General features: G+C 37.7%; 1 protein-coding gene across 3 annotated transcripts; it reads left to right on the top strand.

Moving 5' to 3' along the window:
• The first annotated feature begins 1,300 nt into the window (after positions 1-1,300).
• Positions 1,301-21,759, top strand: LOC143864714 (protein STICHEL-like). 3 transcript variants are annotated; one of them, XM_077375492.1, is made up of 8 exons: positions 1,301-1,484; positions 9,158-9,258; positions 9,362-11,382; positions 11,814-12,033; positions 16,875-17,441; positions 18,865-19,663; positions 21,232-21,304; positions 21,421-21,759. In XM_077375492.1, exons 3-8 carry the CDS (start codon positions 9,397-9,399, stop codon positions 21,520-21,522), a joined length of 3,747 nt encoding a protein of 1,248 aa, XP_077231607.1. In that variant the 5' UTR covers positions 1,301-1,484; positions 9,158-9,258; positions 9,362-9,396; the 3' UTR covers positions 21,523-21,759. The 3 variants fall into 3 exon arrangements, with proteins under 3 accessions (XP_077231607.1, XP_077231606.1, XP_077231608.1); XM_077375491.1 differs by having other exon boundaries at positions 1,301-1,633; XM_077375493.1 differs by lacking the exon at positions 1,301-1,484 and adding an exon at positions 2,101-2,672.
• The last annotated feature ends 894 nt before the right edge of the window (positions 21,760-22,653 follow it).

Genomic DNA, 22,653 nt, shown 5'->3' with positions numbered 1-22,653 from the left:
CACTTGAATGTGAACTCTCAAGCATAAAAGTCTTGGTTGAGGAGACTTTTTCTTCTTACTTGGCAATCTTCCACAAAGTAACTAGCATTTTACCATTTAGATTGTGAAGTACAATTCAATTGAGATGATATGGATGTAACTTGTTCATAAGGCTGCTAGGAAAAACACAAATGAATTGAATGAATGATCTATGCAACTCAAATAGTGAGGAAAGGGATTAGCATGATCAATTTTGTTAGGAAATTGATATTTCCGCTCCCCTTTTAGACCAATCCACTCCAACTTTAGACCAATCCACTCCAAGTTGGAATGGATTGGTCTAAAAGGGGAGCTGAAATACCTGAAATATCAACTCCACTTTTAGACCAATCCACTCCAACTTGGAGTGAATTAGTCTAAAAGTGGAGCGGAAATACCTGCTCCCTTTTATTAACTTAAATATCATTATAATTGGCTATTTAATTGAAGTGGGTAAAATATTTCTAAATTCGACATTAATGTCTTTTAGATGCTTTTTTATGAAAAGGGTTTCTTGGATTATACTTCCAAGGGTGCTTTTGGATTGCCGCAATCCATAGTCGGAATCGGCATCCTATATGGATAGTCGATTCTACTCAATTCAATTCAGGAGTTTGGTCTGAAGAAATGAACAAAATAAAAGGGGCGGAATAGATGGGGGAATTTATGGTGTCATCAGAGATGGTTTTCTGATTCTAACGGAATCGAAATGTGGATGTTGATTCCGACTCATGCTTTGGGCCATCCAAATGCACCTTAAGCTTTGTTGGCATTAACAATTAAATCTAAATTTAAAGAGCAATTATATTGAGGAATTATTTTAAGGACCAATAATAGCAATAAAAGTACAAGTGGGGCCCTTATGGTTTGGAGATCCAAACCATACATCATTTGGTCCCTGAAATGGATGGGTCCTAATACAAAAATCTTCTGCATTTCCCAAACCTAATCGCCCAATTTGCTTACATTTTTGTACCGATATTTTTCAAATTCCAAAATCATCCACTTCAACGGAGAAGATTATCGGACATGGTGGGACCGACAATTGAATGGTTGGGATCATCGAAAATGGTTTAGATCATCTAACAAGTGTAGTTTCCAGCCTACAGTAGGGTGGGGCCCATCATAGATGAACGGTGCTGATCAATGCTATGGTGGTGGGGGCCTATTTTGAAATTGCTCCATATTATTTATTTCCATGAAAAAAGCAAAGAAGAAAAGTGAGGTAATAAAAAGAATAAAGATACGCAATTAAATATATAATAACACAAAAGGGGAAATCTCGGCGAAGTTGGAGGGAGTTTTGATTTCATTTTGTCAGGGGCGCCAGCTAAAACCCTATAAATTTTATAAATTCTAAGATCTTAAAATATATTCTATGTAGATTCTCCTAATATTACCTCCCAAATTCATCCACATGTCTTTCTTCCATCCCCCTATTCCATTACAAGAAGCAAAATTTCCGGGTACTATGTGTTTCAAAAAAATTTCTTTTTCCCTTTTCAGAATGCTCACATCTTCTCCATTACATTGTCGCCTGTGTTGATTTTGTTTAATTTCACGCCCTATATTGAATCTTTTGCTGCTCAACTACAAAACCCACATCTTTTTTTTGGTAATCTTTCTTCCAAAAGTCTGCATTTTCACGCATTTTGTTATTCCATTGCCCAAGTTCAGATTTTTTTTCTTTCTTCTTCTCTTGTTATTACTGGTAATTTGCATGTGCTTTTTGTGAATCCTCTGATGCCTAATTACATAACCCATATCAGTTTTAGCTTTTATATTCTCCATTACTCTTCATTCATTTCAACCTATGCTATCAGTAGACCCGGCAAACGGGTAACCCGCGCGGGTACGGGTACGACGTGATTCTACGAGTAGGTTTTTTATGGGTAAACCCACGGGTAACCCGGCAATTTTTTTCTTAATTTTTTTTTAATGTTTTGATTTTCACAAGCTTTATCTTTCTCAGGAGATGCAGAAGCCCTTCTATAGTTCTCTTGATGGGGATAATTCTAGGGTTGTCAATTATTTCTAATTAAGGGGATCTAATCGATTAGGGTTTTGATGGGTTTATAATTTATAAGTGGGTTCGGGACTTCGGGTTGTGGTGTTAGGGTTTGGGGAGATGGTAGATGAAGTGGTGGTTCAATGGCAATTGGGCCGGTGGCTGATAGTGGTGGTTAGAGGAGATGGTGATAGCGGCAAAGTTGGGTTAGGATTTGCGTGGGGTAGAGGTGGTGAAGGCGGTGATAGGACGGGCGGTTTGGCGGCGGCGTGGCTGTCGACGGTGGCCGGAGATGGGAGATGTGGTGGCTGCAGCGAAGTGGTGGTCTTCTTCTCCAATACTCCAACTTTCTTAGTCTCTTGTTTCGTCACTGGTGATTGGTTAGAGAGGGAAGGAGAGAAGTGAAGAAAAAACAAAATGAATCGACTTTTGTCTACTGTTTTTTAGCATTTACTAACCCTAGGTATGTAACCCGCGGGCACAACCCAGACCCACCCGCTGGTCACGGGTACGGGTATATTTTTTGACGGGTAGGGAAATAGGTACCCGTACCTGCGAATTTACCTACGGGCCGGGTGTACCCGCGGGTACGGGTGCCATTTTGCCAGGTCTAGTTATCAGTCTTTTCCCAAAGATCCCATGCAAGGTATGGTATTCTTTTGATGTTTGATTAGAAAGGCATATCATTTTTTTGGTAATGCATGCAGAATTACTTATCCTTTCAATCCATTTTAGTATTTCACTTCATAATGACTGTGAAAGCTCATAATATCTTTCTTATTGGTTTTTCTAAATTTTTCAGTGCATGATTACAAAAACCGGATAGATCATTTTGGTAATTTGTGATTTAGAAGATCTCCTCATTTCAAGCATTTCTGTTCATTTTCAATGTACAAGCTTATGCCTTCCTCCCATTATTATTGTTGCATTTGTTGGTTATTTTCAATAGTTTTTTAAAGCTTTACATGTATAAATCCAAAACCTGAATTGTGGTTCTGGTAATTAGGCTTCAAAATTCTCTTCTCTATGTCTAGCAATTTTATCAGTTGATTTCCAAATTTCCTTTGGAAGCTCACATCTAGTTCATCTTATCTTTGTATTTGTTGGAGTTATTGTGAATCTTTGGATTCCAGTTGCAAAATCCGAGATTGTGTTTTTGGTAATTTATGCTAATAAAAATGCTTTCATGGTATATATTAAATCCCTATCACATTTTTGGTAGTTTGTTCTAATAGAAATCCAGCTTTTTATTTTTTACCAGTTCATTTCCAGAGTCCTTGTGGTGCATTAATCCTTATCATATTTTTGTAGTTCGTGATCATTTTCATATGTGTGTACGTGTGCTATGTTCGAATATGAGACACAAAAAATGTGCATTTGTGGCTAAACTTGTATAAGGTAAAAACAGAGACATTTAACATCGAGAGCCTAAATTTAGGAGTCTAGTTCCGAAATGATCGCTATTAAGATTTATTCTTAATGATCAAACTTGGGTTCTGCATAACCTCCATATGATCACGAACATTGGTTTGAGGATCCTCATCCACCTATGTGACTTGGTCCCATGCCGCGTGGATGAGTGTAAGATCTTTTTTTTAAATAACATAAAAATAACAATTGGGGCAGAGATTGTCCAACATACAAGGAGGTCATTCTAAAACCTCCCTTAACAAGCGCGTCAGAAACTCCATTTGCACTGTAAGGGATGTGGAGTAAGTTGAGAGAATTACAGTTGCAAATGTCAAAAATCTCATCAATGATTGCTGCAGATCCCCATGGGCACAAAGAGTTATTTCTTTGCATGATGGGTGTTAGCAACACTGATAAGAATCAATTGATTAGCTTGTCCCAGCATGCTCTTAAAGATGCATTATCGATCAATATTCTAGGATCATCCTATTATTGTGAGACCATCTTTTGTTCATTCGTTCGTTTTTTTTTCTGCTTTTTTTATGTGCATGGGGCCAGAAGTCCTTAGATTGGGACTGCAGGATAATTGAGTTTTTGTTTTTCTTTGCATATAAATAATCTTTCTTCTTTTTAGCCTTTTTGGAGATTTTATTGTCATGTGTAGAATAATTTTTTTAACCCAGAATTTATGTCGGAACATGATTCGCCATGTTTATGAACAAAGAATACTAGAGGAGGACATTTCTCCTTACCTCCAAACCCAAATAAAAAAGCAAACATTTTAAGTTTTTCCTCTAAAGCTACCCATGCCCAAAGCATCACAATGATCAGCTATGGCAATGGGTTTGCAATTAGGTCAGTCGTGTAGAATATTTGCATCTATTTAACAACATTGTAATATAATATATAGATTCCTTCAATATAGTTGAGTCATGTGTAGAATATTTGCATCTATTTAACCACATTGTAATATAATGAATAGATTCCTTCAATATAGTTGTTTGTTATTTAATGTATTTAATACCTATAAATAAATTTACATTATTACTACAGAGAAATTTACATTTCTAAGACATTTTATAGCTATAAATAGCTTTACATTCATGAGGTATTTAATAACTATAAAAGAGTCAGCAGGCTCTTTGCATGAACGTGATTCATGCAAAAGATATATGCTTTTGTGACTAGTATTTTTGTGAGACCCAATTATCGGACCTTGGGTATACATGGTCTCGGTCCTGTCGCTACATCAATGCCCCATCGGTCCCGTTGCTACATCAATGCCCCATCGATAGCAGCCACTTAGCTTTTCCTAGCAAGCCTCAAGGATGCCTTATTAATCAAGATTCTACGGTCCTACGATCCGTGGCCTCAAGAATTTAATCAAGGTTCTACGATCCTATGATCTGTGGACACGAATTCGTGTGTCGAGTGTCAACACGAATACGAGGTGTCTGACACGACAACCCCTAAAAATCGAGAAACAGGGACATGCATGTAATATGCTTATATATTTACGTATATTAAATTATTGATTACTAATCCAAATTTGCAACAAAATAAATATGATATTCATTTAACAAACTAATAAATCTTATGATTACACGACTATAAGTCTCAAATAAACATGAGATAATCAAATGATAGTTCATTAGATTAAAACATGGGATAATTAAAGAATAAGGAATGGAGAAGTTGGAGATGGAAGTCAGTATTGGTTAGGTGCAAAGAGGCGGTCTTGGGGAGTAAGAAACAGGGATAGGAACTAGGAAGTACTTGCTTGTAATGGGAGCCGGCTGCCACCTTGTTGCCCACCCTCAATACTCGATTTTAAAGTACTTACCTTTGGGATATTAATAAATGTTATCTTTATAAAGAAATGAGATTATCAAATAAAAGTTCATTCATTATTCTAATCTAGTTATCTTTAGTCTCCATAATGCATCCAGAAAGACAAACCAATAAGATACAATGAACATAATATTGGAGGAGTATTTGTTCAGTATTCTAGACCACTGTTACCAGAGTTGCCATCCCGCCTTCCAACCCACAATCTGGGGTCGCACGATCCCAAACGCAGTTCGTCTGCGACCCGCATAGCCAAAAATGGGACCCGGATTGCAAAAAATGGTGACCAACAGGAGAGAGAGAGAGAGAGAGAGAGAGAGAGAGAGAGAGAGAGAGAGAGAGAGAGAGAGAGAGAGAGAGAGAGAGAGAGAGAGAGGGAGGGAGGGAGGGAGGGAGGGAGGGAGGGAGAGAGAGAGCTAAAACCAGCACCCTTTCTGATTTTCTGCAATCAAAACAACTGCTTTTGCTCTTGCTGTGAGAATCGAGTGAGAAAAGCGAGAGAGATAAAGAAGAGCATCGGTTTGTAAGAGCATACTTTCGGTACTGTTTTTGAAAGGGAAGGGTTTACGATTGCTAAAACATCACTGGTGAGGACCCTAGATCTGCCAGCCCTCCCTCCTATTCTATTAGCGATCGATTGGGTCCCTTCTCTTTATGTTCTTTGCATTGCTTATTTCATTGCTTGCTATACTTTTTTATAGTAGTTTGTTTTCTTTATCTTTTCTTCCCCTTTTCGTATGAATTTTTTAATGTTTGTTTTCTTAATCTTTTCTTCCTCTTTTTCGTATGAATTTTTTAATGGCAACTTTCTCTTTTTTTCGTACATGTTTTTAATGGCAACTTTCTCTTCCTCTTTTAAGGGTTTTTAATCCATTTATGGAGATTTGTAAGGGCATACGAATAACAAAGGTTTTTTTTAATAGCAACTTCCCTTTCTTTTCTTTCTTTCCTTTTTTTTGAGAAGAGTGGAGGAAAGATCCAAAACATGGAAGGAAGGCATAGTTGATTTTCCCTAGGTATGGGTTTTTTAATGGCAACTTCCATTTCTTTTCTTCCTTTCCTTGTTTTTTTCTTTTTTTGGAAAAGAGTCCAATTTGTAATGAGGGGAGGCGCAGAACGTGAAAGGCACAAAACTTGGAAGGACTTAAGTAAGAAAGATTATAGAAAAACGCTTGGCACTAAAGATACTCCTAGTCTTTAGGTCCCCCTATTCCATAGATTTTCTGAAATGACAAGAACAGACTACCCAAATCTTAATAAAATAAAATTTAAAAATCATAAGAAATTAATTTTCTAGTCACACTTACTAGGCCCCAATTCAACCTCGCCAATTATCGTTGATGTCAAGAGAGTTGATATTTGCAACATTGTTTAGAGAGAGAGAGAGAGAGAGAGAGAGAGAGAGAGAGAGTTTACCGGAGCGACCCGAATCAGCATTCCAAACCGACCCGCAACCACAAATAGCGAACCTACTTAGCCTACCCTCATCGTACCACATACTGGGCTACCATCGTACCCTGTACCTGTTCCCGTACAGCGTGCTGGAACGAACTATGTCCAAGTAACATTGTTTTAGACTTAGGAGAGAGGGGACGATAGCAAATATTAGTTACAGAAGAATTAATGATAAAATAGGAGGTAAACATAAATATTTGATAATAAATAGTATTTTACTTGACATGCCACTATAACATCTCGATGTGCAGATATTAAGTCTGACCGTTGTAGCAGTATGTTTACAAGTGTCGAAAGGAGTGTCCATATGGGTTGACACACGTGTCGGTGTTGATACTTATCGACATATGTATCCGCTGAAAATTCGAAGTGTCAGATAAATCATAGCTAGGATCAAACCAATCAATGAGGGACCAACTTCAAAGGGCTGGGCTCATGGCTGCCCACCATATCAACGAACCTGATTATGGACCTGTGGCATACATGAGGCCTAGAGACACCTTTCGTATTTTATTTTCATATCTTTTTTTGTTTGCACTGAAACTGCATTATTGTGTAGTTTACAATAATATATAGATTCACTTAATTTTATTGTCTGTCATGTAAGCTATTTAATATTTATAGGAAAATCTACATTTATAATCATTTAAATAAGAGGGGGGCTTGTCTTGCCCCCCGAACCCCCATGTTTTTCCATTATATATAGCATAAATGTACATAATGTATAATGGATCCTCAGTTCCATAATTAGAAGGTCCTGGTCATGTTATTGCTAGTTCTTTCTCCAAATGTCTTCACATTTACTTCAGCTATTCTATCAGTTGAAGTCCCCGAGTAAGCAAGGTTTTAAATCTCGGTTTCGGTCATCAGCGAAACTGAAACGTTTCGGTTTCGGATGAAATCTTGTAAAAATTTGACCGAAATTTTGTACTTCACCGAAAATTTACCAAAACGAAACGTTTCGGCCGAAATTTCCGAAACGTTTCGGCGAAGTTTGGTACTTTTCCGACTCACTGTGAATTTCGTTTCGTTTCCCACCCGAAATTTAAAACCATGCAAGAAAGTAAAATGTTTTCATATTTTTGTCCCGCTGTTTTTCGTATTATTCTGCTGACTTCTGTGAGCTACAATTGTGAAAAGCAGTTTCTTTGTTAAAAGACCCCTTTTTTTCCTGTAAATGGTGAGCTCATGCTTTCTTTTTTGCTTTTAGATTTAGTTTTCTCAATGACAGTTTTACTTTTGTTGCATGTTTTATTTGTTTGATAATCAATTACAGATCCAGACTGTGTTTCTTGTTTTAGATTGGTCCCTTAGTGACATTGTCTCTGTCCCTTTTGTCTAAACAGACTTTATATGTTTATCCAGTAACATGATAATTGGGCTTCTCTGTTTTAGAAAGTTTTGGATTTTGAACTTTGGCATCAGTTCTAGACTTCTAGTCTTCTAGATTTTACATGGGCTTGGGTTTGAATTGAATCCTGATTTCCTCCTCATTACTCAGTTCCTACTCTTAAGTAGTTTTTTGCTACTTCTCTAGATTTTTGTGATTCTCCAGTAGCAAAGAATAAATCAATAGGGATCTTTTCAGATTTTCTGGCTAAAATTTGCAAGACCCAAATATCAGTTTTCCTTATCAATTGAATTTATTTTTGCGAAACCCGAATCCTAGTTCCTATGCCATTTTTTATTGGCTATACAGTAAAAACTTCAAAAAAGAATATCTGCTTTCCTTTATGGGCTTGAGTTTGTGGTGGCGTCAGTTAAAGGCTATGATTTGTGGACACGGACACGAAGTGTCGGACACAGCAAACTCCCGAAATTTAGAAACGGGAACACGGCTAAAATGGAAAGTACATATAATCATGATTTGTGGACACAGATTCGTGTGCTGAGTTTCGACATGGATACGAGGTATCTGACATGGAAATCCCTAAAAATCTAGAAATAGTGGCGCACTCATACACATACATACATTTAAAGTTACTGACACTTCTAGCAGTACACGTAAAAGTGTCTAAAGGAGTGTTGACACATGTGGACACAGGTGTCGTGTCGAACACGACACGACACGTGTGTCAGCAATAAATTCAAAGTGTAGGCCAATCATAGGTTAAAGGGCTTATGAATCTGATTTTTACATTGGACCTTGGGCCTAGAAGGTTACCGTTACGGAAATGCATAAGTGAATATTTCTTGGGATTTCTCGGGTGCACGGATGGTTAGATTTCTCATTTCTGTTATTGAAGTAACTTTAGATTTCTGTAATTTCGTGTTTATGTGGATTCTCCACCTAAATTGTTTAATGACTTCTTGTTTGCTGTCACTTGTTTGCTTGTATATTGCTTAAATGTTATCAAGTTGCTCAATAATGTGATTTCTTTTGTGCTCTTTTTAGTAATTTGATTTTTTGATGCTTAGCTATTGTGCGAAATGAAGATCCAACCTCTAGAATCACATTATCGGTTCTAAATATTATTGGGACTATTGAATTCAAAGTTGGGGTCTGAGATCAGAAAAAGGTGCGTTCTTGAAACATCTAACTAGATTTGTTCCATGGTATTTGAGTGTCAGTTGAAACAGGTAAGCAAAGTTTAGTATTTTGAGCCTTTTTGCCTTGAATAGGGATTTGGAGTTGGATTTTGAAAGCACGAGGGAAAATGTCAGATGCCCATGTTGGTCCAAGTGGGCTTCACTTGAAGAAGGAGCTTACTGCACTTAGAAAGGCACGGTTCTTAAGGGACCCTGAAACTAGTTCGTCTTGGAGGTCCCCTTTGAGTTCTAGATCAGTCGCTGCCACTTCTAATTGGAACCATGGAAATGGGACTAGAAGAACTTCTAACGGAGCAAGTGCCTTTTTTGGGTTATTTGAACCCGAGTCCAGTTTACCTCCAAGAAGTGAAAACAGTCAGAAAAAGGTGTTCCTCTGCAATTGGAGGCATAATTCTGGTAAGTCAAGTGAGAGTGGGGTGAAACTGGATAAAGACAACAGGCTAGGGTCGTTTACAGGAAGCCCTGAAGATAGCTTGAGTGATGTTCAAAAGGAAGATTCTAAGAGTGACACATATCTTGAGGATCCCATAATGGCCCTTAAAGTCAGAGAGGCAAATTCGGAGACACCGACGAGTAGAATGGTTAGGAAGTTGAAGAGAAATGCCATCTCAAAACAACGCTATATCAAAAACTCCACAATTTCAAAGCAGTTGGATCTGCCATCCAGTTCTTTAGGAGCAGTTAACTCCATTGAGCAGTCTGATGACACAGAGTACTGCAACTCTGAAGATTTGCGGCTCCCGAGTTACAAATTTACTCAGGCTACTGGGTACAATTCTCGTTCAGCATCACCATTGCTTTCTGTATATGAAAAGTTTCCCCACTCATCCAAAATCTTAAAAAGTAACAGAAGGGAGGATTCATCTTATTCTTATACACCCGCATCAACTAGTTCTTACAATATATATGGTGATCGATACCCCAGTACTGTTGGCTCTTGCGGGGATACTACGGCTTCTTTCGACGGGGATGAAGTGGATCAGTTAGATTTATTGAGGCGCCAAGGATGTGGAATTCCTTGCTATTGGTCAAAGAGAACTAAACAAAGGGGTTGTTATTCGCCTTCACTTTCTGATACACTAAGGAGAAAGGGTAGTATCATTTTCTGTGGAGGCCAGGCATTGGATCATAAACGACGATCACCGGCTTCACACAAGAAGAAAAAATTTCCAAAATCTTCCCATAGTCTGCCCTTACTGACTAATAGTTGTGATGGTGGATGGTCATCAATAGGTACCGCGAGTGATGAGCTGTCAACTAACTTTGGGGAGCTTGACTTGGAGGCTTTGAGTCGTCTGGATGGAAAAAGATGGTCGAGCTGCAGAAGCCAAGAGGGGCTAGAATTACCACTAACAGTGGGAACTAGCGAAATTACACAAGAGCACATAAGCTTGAGTCAGAAATATAGACCGAGGTCTTTTGATGAATTAGTTGGGCAGACTATCGTTGTTCAGTCACTTAGTAATGCCATTTTAAGGGGAAGGATAGCACCTGCCTATCTCTTTCAAGGTCCTCGTGGGACAGGGAAAACATCAACTGCAAGGATATTTTCCGCTGCTTTGAATTGCCTGTCTACTGAAGAAACTAAGCCATGTGGGTTCTGCCGGGAATGCACCAATTTTGCCTCTGGAAAGAGAACCGACATGAGGGAAGTGGATGCTATGAATAAGAAGGGAATAGATAAAGTTAGGTACTTGTTGAAGAACTTATCTGTGGCCCCAACATTTTCACATTACAAAATCTTCATTATCAACGAATGCCACATGCTACCATCAAAAGCATGGTTGGCATTTCTCAAGTTCCTTGAAGAACCACCATCACGTGTTGTCTTCATATTTGTAACTACTGATCAGAACAGCTTGCCTCGCACGGTTGTGTCACGGTGTCAGAAATATCATTTCCCCAACATCAAAGAACCTGATATAGTAAGAAGGTTGAAAATGCTTTCTGCTGAAGAAAATTTGGATGTTGAAGTGGACGCTCTGGATCTGATTGCTTTGCATTCTGATGGTTCGCTTCGAGATGCAGAAATGATGTTAGATCAATTGAGTTCGCTTGGCAAAAGAATCACTACATCTGTAGTAAATGATCTTGTAAGTTCACTTTTGATGCCCCTCTTGATCGTCAGTATGTTTATCAATCCCTCACTGATGTTGTTGAACTTTCTTGGCATGTTTTTGGCAAGTATTTGAAAATGTAAATTCGACCCAGAAGTTGGCCGTATTGTTTTCTAAGCCCAAGCAGGAAAAATCAATGGAAACTATCTGATTTTTATAAAAGCTGGTCCACTTGGCCGGTTATTAATAAAATCTGGCTTTTGACTTGATACTTGGGGGTTGGGGCTTGGCCCAACAGACTTGAATCGGCCAATTTCTCCGTGAATGTACGTTTTTTTTTAATATAGGGTTTGCATTTTTCAGCTTGGAAGCTTAAAAGAGGAGAATGTGCAACTTGTTCTTTATGCATTTTTTTTATGATATGTGATCTAAATCAAATTTATTAGTTATATCTGTCACTGCTCTAGGTTGGGGTTGTTTCAGACGAGAAATTGCTGGATCTTTTGGAGTTAGCCATGTCATCAAAGACAGCAGAAACAGTTAAAAGAGCTCGAGAGCTGATGGATTCTGGCATTGATCCAATAGCCTTGATGTCTCAGTTAGCAGGCCTTATCATGGACATCATTGCTGGAACTTATCGGTTGGTTGATTCTGAATGTAGTGGTTCTGTTTTGGGTGGGAGAAGTTGTAAGTACCTACTTCTATCTTGCTATTTCTATGATAGAGCCAAATGGCACACAAGAAAATGCAGACATGACTTGCACATTATCCTTTGCTAATGAATGACTCATTGGTACAAAATGGTTTCTCTTAAGTGTATGAATTCTTTCTTGTTATAATCCCATTCCAAAACCAGTGTTGTGTGCATATTTAATATCTTGAAGCCATCTTTTTGTAGGACATCCATTAATTACTCTACACTTAATAACTTTTCATGCAGGAAGACTAGTTTATAATGATTGCTGCGGTGTTTAATGTATTTTACAACTCATGATCTGTATTTGGTCCCCAACTAGTTTCGGACAAAGGCTTAGTTGAGTTGAGTTGAGTATTATCTGGATTTGGTACTAAATGGTTTTCCTTAAGCATGTCTGTAAGGAATTCTTTCTTGTTAGATTTCGATTCCTTAATCTCTTGAAGCTATCTTTTTGTAGGACATCCATTAATTACTCTCTACACTTTCAACTGTCAGTATTTATACTCAACTCAACACAACTAAGCCTTTGGCCCAAACTACTTGGGGTCGGCTAATGAATACTTTAGAAAATTTTCATGAAGAATGTGAAAGAATCTACCCGGCTCAAATTGACTAAGTCTAATCCTGACACTAGTTGGGTTCGTCTACATGGATTATTCTCTTCCATTCTCTCCTATCCAAGGTCATGTTCTCTGTTATGTTCCTAGCCATCAAGTCTTTCCTCATTGTTTCTACCCAAGTTGTTTTCAGTCTGCCCCTACCTCTTTTTACTCCACAAACTTGGCACGAGTCACTTCTTCTCACTAGAGCATCCAAAGGCCTACGTTAGATATGCCCAAACCATCTTAAGCGGTTGCTCTCGCATCTTCTCCTCAACTGGTGCCACCCCCACCTTTTACGGATGTCTTCATTTTTAATTCTATCTAACCTTGTGTGGCCGCACATCCATCTAAGCATTTGCATCTCCGCTTCACTCATTTTATGCACATGCTGCTTCTTGGTGGCCCAACATTATGAGCTGTACAACAGGGCTTTCCTCACAGCTGTCTAATAAAACTTTCCCTTCAACTTGGTAGGTATTTTTCGGCCGCACAGAACTCCTGAAGCATGCTTCCACTTCAACCAAACTGTCAGTATTTATACAGTATTGGAAAAAACCCATGCATCAAAATATCTTGCGGAAAATATAAGTGTCACTTTGTATATACTAGGTTGCATAGTAAACCACTTTTACTATTCAATTCAGATTAAATACTTAAACTGAAAATGGAGCCTATACTTGGGGCATAATTTCCCCATCCGTTGAGATCGGTGAACCTATTTTGGTTAAATGAGTATATGTGAATGCATGCAATCTTAAGGTCACCATCATATTGAAGACTTTACATGGTGTCATACTTGCACAGCGTGGGATGACGGTTGAAGGGGGATACATCCCCATCTTGGAGGTTGTTCTCTAGATTCAAGTGATAAGTCTTCTTTGCCTTCTCAGTGAGGGCAGTTTCCATATCCATTGAGAGGCGAATTAGTGGGCAAGATGAACCATCAAATTGTTGAGTCAAACTAACTCTTTGAAGTTGGCAATAGGCAGCTGAATTTATAAGCGTGTTGGGGCTTTCCTGGTTTAGGTTTTGTGTTTTTAGTTCTTTGCTATACGAAAATGGTGTCTTCACTTGACCAAAAAAAAAAAACTCTCATTTCTTCAGAATTAGGCTACAAAGACTCTCTAACCTGCAATGATTCAGTAAATGAAGGGCTCGAAGGATAGAAGTTCCAGTATTGATGAGTGCTAGTTATTGGCTTATTGCACTCCCTTCTACCGATGCTATGTTAACTCAAGACAAGCATCCAAGACAAAATGTGCATATGGGTATGTTGACGTGTTTGTGCTGAAGCTGGGTTTGTGTGCGCATGTGTGTGACTTACCCTATGCTTATTTGTGTTGTATGTTGTGTAGAATGCTTGTGTTCAAAATCTGCATTACTTTTTTTAATGACCATGATTCGTTAGAAAACGAGGCAAGGCCAACGGCCGAGATGGACTGAAGAACCCAAAGAAAAGAGGAAAAACAGCCAAAAAATAAATAAATAAATTCAAGGGTAGCCTAGTCTAAGAGCTAAATTCTAGATAGCCGAGCTTGAACCTCTGCCTCTTTAGAACCTCTTGTGCCAGTCAGATCAGAGAAGGCCTACCAAACACTCAGCACTGCAAGGAAAAGGCTTATCCACCACAAACCTACTCAACTGGACATCTCAAGAGAGCCAAAAAGAGGACTCTAAAATACCACGAAATCAGGAAGGAGGGCTTCCAAATCCACAATAAGAATCCTCAACATCGATCCATCGCCCAAATGCCACAATGAATAACTCAGGATAATCATCCCTAGGGAAAGTAGCCCACATCAATGATAGAACCAGAAGAATTTTTTTCTTGGTTTCTTCTTTAATATTCAAGAAGAATCTTTTTGGGAATTTGTCCAACCTATTGATAAAGCACTTCTATTACTTTATAGAGATCCAAGAATTTCCTCAATGTAGAATCTAAACTTGGGCATCATTATCCAGTTGTGTTGCATGGATTTCGATTTGCGTGCCGGGATCCGACACGGATTCTAGGTGTCGGATTCAGCAAGCCCAAAAAATTAGGATTTGTGGATTCTGTAATTTTTATTAAATAAAATAAAATTTTAAAAATTATATTCATGAAAAGAAATTTGTGGGTAGAGGGTTGAGGTGTTAGGGCTTTTATTAAAAGAGTCGAAGAAGAAGGGGGAAGGGGAGTCGATGTTCAAGAGTGGAGCATTGAGGTATTAGGGTTTTTATTAAGAGCATGCTTTTATAAAAGAAAAAATTTAAGAAGAAAACACATTTAAAGGGAAAATATACTAGATTCACATTTTAAAAGAGACAATGGCGTGTCGGATTTGGCCGAAAAAACAAGATTCATGTGGGACACATCTACGACAAGAATCCAGATGTGCAGATTCGGCATAGGGGGCAAAGTATCCACGCAACACGTGTCAGCAAATGTTAATTAAAGGAACAGAGGTGAATGCAAGCAATCTTCCTAAGGGATATCATATTGGATCACTTTGGCTAGCATGCAAGCCTAGTAAGATGCTTGAAGGGGGATTCAACACCTCCCTGGAGGATGTTCTCTAGATTCAAAAGAAAAGCACATTTTGTTTCCTTCAGTTGATATCCATTGAAAGGCAAACTATTGGGCAGATAAACTATCAAATTGTGGAATTGAATGTAACACTTTGTGGGAAATTTGCATTATAAATGAACATGTACCTACTTTGGGCTTCCCCCGCTTAGATTTTGCCTTTGCAATTCTCTGCTTTGCGAACAAATTTGAGGCTTCTCAAGTACAATAATACACTGTCTTATCTTCAGAATATGGCCGGGAATGCTACATAACATGCAGTAATTCAGTGTAAGAATGCTTCTTAGGTTAGAAATTCAGGTATTGCTAGAGTAGTAGGTATTGCGTTGCCCTCCTACCCGACCCATGTTTACTTAGAACCTGCAGAATGTAGCAGAAAATGTGCCAGTGGAGTGTGCAGATGTGCTTGTGCTCGAGTGTGGTTTGTGTGTGCATGTGTGGGAACTATTTTCCCTTAATGTTTGTCCTATATTATGTATGCTAGTGTGGATAAATCAATGCCTCAAATGATATTTGGAAGTATCCTTTAAAAACCAGCCATTGGATTTTAAGCCAGTCATTGGAAGTAAAAAAGGCCTATTTTTAAGCTTCCTTGCTATTGGAAAAGACATTCAATACTTTAAAAAAATGTCAAGCCAATTGCACCAATTAGGCACTTGGGTTCCATGTTATTAGACGGTCCAAGCTCTGGAACAGGTCACTTCGTGATTTGGTTGAACCAAGAAAACAATTTTTAAAAAACCAGTTTGACAAAGAAACTGGCCGATTCATCTGGTTTAATCGGAACTGGTTGGTCTGTTCTCAATTTAAAAGGAGCATTTATAGCATTTTTGGTTTTCTAAGGGTGCTGCAGTTAATATTTTTGAATGCTTTGCTTCTTCCCAAAATTAACTCAGATGATTCTCTCTGTTATCACCTAAAAAGTGAAAACTACAAAAACCCTATAAATATTCTTTTTTGCAAGAGAAGAATCATGCTCTTTCATCCATCATGTGGCTATGTTTACCTTTTTTGGGTTGTGCACACAGCCTCTTATGTTTATCTTGACATTCATTTTCTTGAAACCTCATCACCGCGGCATTCAGTCTGGGTCTGGGTTTTGTAACAATGCTTGCATTCAACACAATATGGCTGTAAGGAGGGTACCCTAAATTTTATTTTGGTTATTTACGATATTATTTATACACTATTTGAGTATTAATATAGTTTCATCGTATTTCTCTCTACAGATAAGATGGTTATATTGATTCCTTTATGAACTAATATTTGTATAATAATACATTTACAAAAATATCAAATATCTGCAATGATATGAGAGCTAATCAAAATTTCTAGGGTCACCTAGTCCACCTCCTGTTCATGTTTTGACTTGGACAAATGTTGTGTATAAGACCGTGCTGCTTCCTGGATGTCACAATATATGCTTCTATGTATTCTTTCAGCCACTGGACACCTTTGCATTGTACAGAGAACTGCAGCTAATTTATCACAATATATTATTACCTTCATAGATGGAAGTGCTCTGACTATTTTTAATTTTTCTTTTCTTTTCTAAACATATTTTCTAATACATGTGACAATAATTAGTGCTAGATGCTTCATAATAAACTTGTTTGATCTCATCAGCTAATTGTCTCCTTTTTCCTGGCAATTTTTTCTCCAGTGACTGAAGTAGAATTGGAGAGATTAATGCAAGCTTTAAAGATTCTTTCCGAAGCCGAAAAGCAGCTAAGGGTTTCCAGTGAGCGCTCAACATGGTTTGCTGCTGCTTTGCTCCAGCTTGGTTCTGGGCATGCTACGGATACTTATTCAAGCAGCAATAGCAAACAGAGCCATACAAAAATTAATGAAGACACATCGGACGCTGCTACGGAAACTACAGCCCACTGGAAGAACCCTAATGGTTCACATGGGCTACGCAAAACTAGTTCAGCTTCAATGCTTAGATCAGCCAATGGGCATTGTAGCCCTTTTGGTGAACCATTGCCTGGTGTGTCGATGCTAGAGCACTTAAGTTTTGCTGCCTTGCCCAGCACCACCCATTTTGTGGAGAGCAATGCATTGGGTGACCCTCGTAAAGATAATGTATTCGGAAAGAGGGTATTTGGATGCACGACCCCAGAAATGTTGCAGGAGATTTGGAGAATGTGTATCGAGAGATGTCACTCCAAGACATTGAGGCAGTTGTTATGCACTCATGGGAAGCTGGTATCCATTTCGGAAGCCAAAGGTATGTCATAATCCATGGTGCTCAAATCACTTCCCAAGACCTGCGAGGAGCGTTCCTTTTTCATTTTGATGGTCATTAAGTGTTTGACTGGATATGCATTTTTCTTTCCATTCGTTGCAATTTCCGCTATACATTTTTCTTTCTAGGCATGACAAGGATGCTGTATTGGGGTGCCATTACTATGCAGCACCCCATGATTTTGTCTGGATTTCCTTCAGGGCAAGATTGTAAATATGACTTACAACTACAGACCAGTGTTAAAAAACTGAGACTCCAATGGAAAATATTTCTTTTGATTTCGCTTTCTGACTAATTGACTTGGCTGAGATACTGAGTCAGTGATTACTCACCAATTTTGTAGAAAATATTGAAATAATTGCTGAATCAAATAGTCTTCCCCCCCCCCCGGACTTTGGACTTGGTTTCTGAAGCCCAACCAAAGTCAAGTAAACTCAGCTGAGTTCCAAGTTGTTAGTGAGTTTTGGAACTCTGTTGCCAGTGTCTATACTTAAGGGGTCAACCACTGACATGCCTGAATCAACTTAGCCAGTTGGCCTTGGCCCTACCGTGTATACTAAAATATAGTTTAACTTGCCCGAGTCAACCTAGATTTGTCTTGTGAAAGTATTTGGCTAATGTGAATTTGTAAATGTTGATTTGCACATATTTATGTAACCATGCTGGCATAGAGATAATGAAAAACTAACATGTCTACAATGATTTTCATGTAGAGAGAAATGTGATATTCATGGATTAAGAGACTCAGAACTTGTGTTGGGTGCATGGGAATTTTATTGTAATCCTAATCATCTGTCACTACCCTCACATTGAATAATGTGCACAGAAGCTTAAGTTATGCTTAAAAGATCCAATGCAGATTATGAGTTTCAGTTGCTCATGTGTAATGCAGAAAACAAATAACATGTGCCACATCTAGTTGATAGTCATCTTACATATACTTTCTTTTTTGATGCATGACCATCTCTTTGTTCAATGCTTCAGCACAAACTGCAACAGCTTTGTAAAGTTCTAGGGACTTTGTTTCCCCTCACTCTAACAACTTGGAAATTTGGCTGCATCAACGAGGTTGGCAAGCGTTGAATACCAAACTATTTACTTAGTCCATTTTTCTTCTTTAAAAACATGAATTTTTCATTGACCCATTTGAGCCAAACATGGAAATCAAAGGATTGATTTCCAGATCCAGCTCAGCTTTATAAGTTTGCTTCAAAATATAATATTGGAAATCAACTTGGTCCTAGAGATGTGCATCCATGAAAGTTGTTCTTTTAATTTACGCCTTTAAATTTACTAAATATGATAATTCACTCCTAAAACTGTGTGTACAGTGTACAGTGTGCAGTGTGCGTGTGCTTATATTTGCGTTATTTGACCAATGAATCTAATTCGCTTCTGAATGCAGGTGTTTTGATTGCGTATATAGCATTTGGGGATCAGGATATAAAATCCAGAGCTGAAAGATTTTTGAGCAGTATTACAAATTCACTTGAAGTAGTTCTGAGACACAATGTGGAAGTAAGAATAGGAATTATGCCAGATGGGGAAAATCCCACAATAGGAATAAAGTCACATGACTTGCCAGTGCCTAAGTCAGGGAAAGAGATGGAAATGATTGGCCTCATGGATAATGAAGTAAAAAGGAATTATAGTAAATTAAGTGGCTCTTCTGATCAGGATCTACACAAGGAATCAATTAAACTACCCAGGAAAAGCTTTAGCAAATCTGAAGGTAAGCTACAAGGAACACTAGATTCAGGTGATGTAACTCTAGTGATGGATGAAAACTTTCAAATGGCAAGCTTACCAGTCTTCTCAGCTGAAGAAAAGATGGAAGTGTGTAATACAAAAGAGAAAAATGAGGAGATTCTTATGCAAAGCACAATCGCGGCCATTGATGAGCAAAGGTTGGAGAGTGCATGGCTACAAGTTTCAGAAAAAGGTACTCCTGGATCAGTGAGTAGGATAAAGCCCGAGAAGAATCAAATACTGCCACAAGATGGCATCTCTCGTCCTAATGAAATGGCATCCATATGCCCCAAACATTGGGAAGATGAACTAAATAGTGAAATTAAAGCTCTGAAACTTAACGACAGACAAAGCCAGCAGAAGGACCAAAGTAGTAAAAGGGTTGATCACAATGCCATGTCTCCAAGCTTATTACATAGTAACAGCCTTGCAGCCAAGTTCGATAAAAAGAACCTGTGAGTTACTTCTTTTGATATGATTATAAATGGCATGCTTGCATCCATTTTTTTTTAGCTTTATCTGGTCTCCGTGGTACCATTGAACAAAATATAGCTGCTTGATCATTTCTCACCATTATTAAGAAATCTGTTATATTCATCGAATCCACCGTAAGCAAAATCAAAATGGTTTATCTAGGCAATAAGTAATGGGGCCAAACTCCGTTAATAATTATAACACTGGCATTCTTTTCATAGACTCAACCAAGTCAAGCTTAGAAACTGAGACCTTGCATAGCCGCACAAGTAAACAGATAATTTCAGGAATCTAAACCTTAACGAATCAATACAGTGTTTGATATAAATTAATCAGGGAAATGGACATTGGCCCAAATATTTAGTTCGGACTATCCCAACTATTTTTGTGAATAAACTGCTCACAATCAGTTGCCCTGGTGTTGTTACTACACAAAAATGACATAAATTAACTAAAATTCGCTAAAGTTCTTACTACTCAGAAATGCCATAGATTAACTAAAATTTCCATGAGAGTTATGATATGCTTTATTTGTCCATATCTTATTATTTTGTATTTCTGGATGTTCTATAACACATATAGTTATTACCAAGGTTTAAAATTTCGGTTTCAGTACCGGTTTCGGACCCTGAAATTTCGAAATTTCGACCGAAATCTGGTACAAAAATCGAAATTATTATTTTATTCAATATTAAATTTTGGCCGAAATTTCGGTTAAATGTTAAATTAATTTAAAAAAAAAAACAGATTTTATGGGTCAAATTTCGGAAAAACCAAAATTTCGGCCAAAATTCCGAAATTTCGGCCGAAATAAATGACCATTTCTGTTTTTAGTGGTTTCGGTGTCGGTCTCCACCGGTTATTACATCCACCATGGTTTTAAATTTCAACAAGACCGAAACGTTCCGAAACCGAAATAGCCGATATTTACAAAATTGCAGTCGAAATTTCAGAAATTTCGGTCGAAATTTGTTAAAAAATATTAAATTTTTATTCTTTTACAAAATTTCGACCTAAAAAATGGTATTTCGAGCGCTTGTACGAAATTTCGGGATTTTGGCGGAAATTTCGGTTTCGGATAAGTCCGAAATTTTAGCCGAAACCGAAATTTAAAACCATGATTACATCACATATATGCTATGGAATGCCTAAATTAACTAAGCTTTGAAGTTTGAATATTGTCTATGACCACATCTCTTTTTCATATTATTCTAGTTTTTCTTTTTTTGCATTTCTATTTTTTCATAAAAGAATTTCGTACTGCTTACAACCATTTTATGATCCTACTCAATGTTTACTCGTACAGTTTTATGTTCTAATCTGATGTCAGAACATTTATGAAATATGTATCTCATGCTGGTTTAAATCTCCATGTTTTAGTTTTATTGAGTGCTACATCTGGTACAGTTTATTATACAGATGAACAAAATCTTTTTTAACGCCTGTTGCTGACTGTTATAATCTAGGACTCTTATTAAATGTCTTTAATTATGTTTCTATTGTTTGCAACACTTCAATTGCATCACTAATTAGTAATATTTTTGAATAGGGGATATGAATCAGGACCTGGTTGCAATGGTCTTTTATGCTGGAAAACTAGGAAACCACCCTATACAGGAAAGGTAGGAATTGCAGTAATCTTCCCATTACAATGACCCCGTATTTTTATTTTTATTTTATAAATTTCATTAGAAAATTTAACGAAAATAACTGTGTTTCTGTCTATTCATTTATTCAGGTTAAGCAAGGGACCCGTGTGCGATCACATAAGCCTGGACGTTTTTTATGGTTTGGACACTGTGGGAAATCAAAGGCCTCAGATAAAAGAATCAGGAGATGAATGGGTAAAACAGAGATTTCATTCACATTTTTTCTTTATATTTTTTAAATTGAGCCATTCTTCCAGTTTATCAAAAAACAGAGTAGGGATTTTTACTTGTTTGTTTTCCCCCCCAAATTTCATGGGATGAAATAAAGGAAGGGAAATATAGAACTTGCTTTTGTGATGGCTTTACATTTATGAGTTCAGGGGTTAAGAGTGATGGACAATTATTAATGAAAATTCTTGTTTTGATAATTTCAAGGCGTGGGATTGGGAGATTATTTTTCTTTTTTTTAATTTTACTATATTTCAAACATTACAATTAGGAATTGATTAGTTGGTGCATAGTTTTCAACAGCCATTTGAGAACTAGCATGTGTTGGAGAAAATGAACGATGGAGATAGTAGAAAATGAAATGGAAATGAGACGCCTCAAGGCGCATAGTCGTTTTCCTTGAGTGCCTACACCATTTGTGTGCTACGGGGAGCCACGAATTCGCCTCCAAGATACAATAAAGCCCATTGAATCTTCACCAACTGTGTGTTGACGTTTTGCACTAAAAAAGAAACCCTGAATCACCCTTGGATTGACGAGTATCTACAAAGAAAGGAGAACATTAGAAAGAAAACTTGTGAAAGAGGGTAAAACAACAAATTTAGGAAGGCTTTTAGAGAGTGAAATCACGTTGGAAATCATCAAATGAATTCCCCAGTTGGAATTTCGTAATCTCCTGTAAATGTTAAGTTTCTGCTCTTTTTAGGTATCTTTCTGTTTGAAAATCGCTCTTACAAGGCACCTTTTCAGATTGGAACGAAATATGATCGTTAGATCACTCGTAATTGTGATTCTACAGTCTAGATCAATCCTTGAGTGACTTGGTTTGTGTAAAACCTCCTTCCTCCCCTATAACCGCTAGATCGTCAATCCATGACTTAGATTACATTCGATTGACTTCTGATCGTTTGAACTAATTGTGATTAGATTATCCACATTGCTCCCGATCATTCACTAGCCGTTATCTGTGATTTGATGCTTCATATCACACCAATTCCAGATCTAACTGTTTGAGCATACCTGACCAACTGAATGATCACGATACGTGACCGATTCTATGTTATGATCCAATCACTCCTCACGACGATGCGAAG

The sequence above is a fragment of the Tasmannia lanceolata genome, unplaced genomic scaffold (assembly GCF_043159265.1).
Source record: "Tasmannia lanceolata isolate RefF3 unplaced genomic scaffold, GAP_Taslan_0.1 ptg000054l, whole genome shotgun sequence".
Taxonomy (NCBI): Eukaryota; Viridiplantae; Streptophyta; class Magnoliopsida; order Canellales; family Winteraceae; genus Tasmannia; species Tasmannia lanceolata.
Note: the sequence above shows the minus strand (reverse complement) of the source record. Positions and strands in the feature narration are given on the sequence as shown.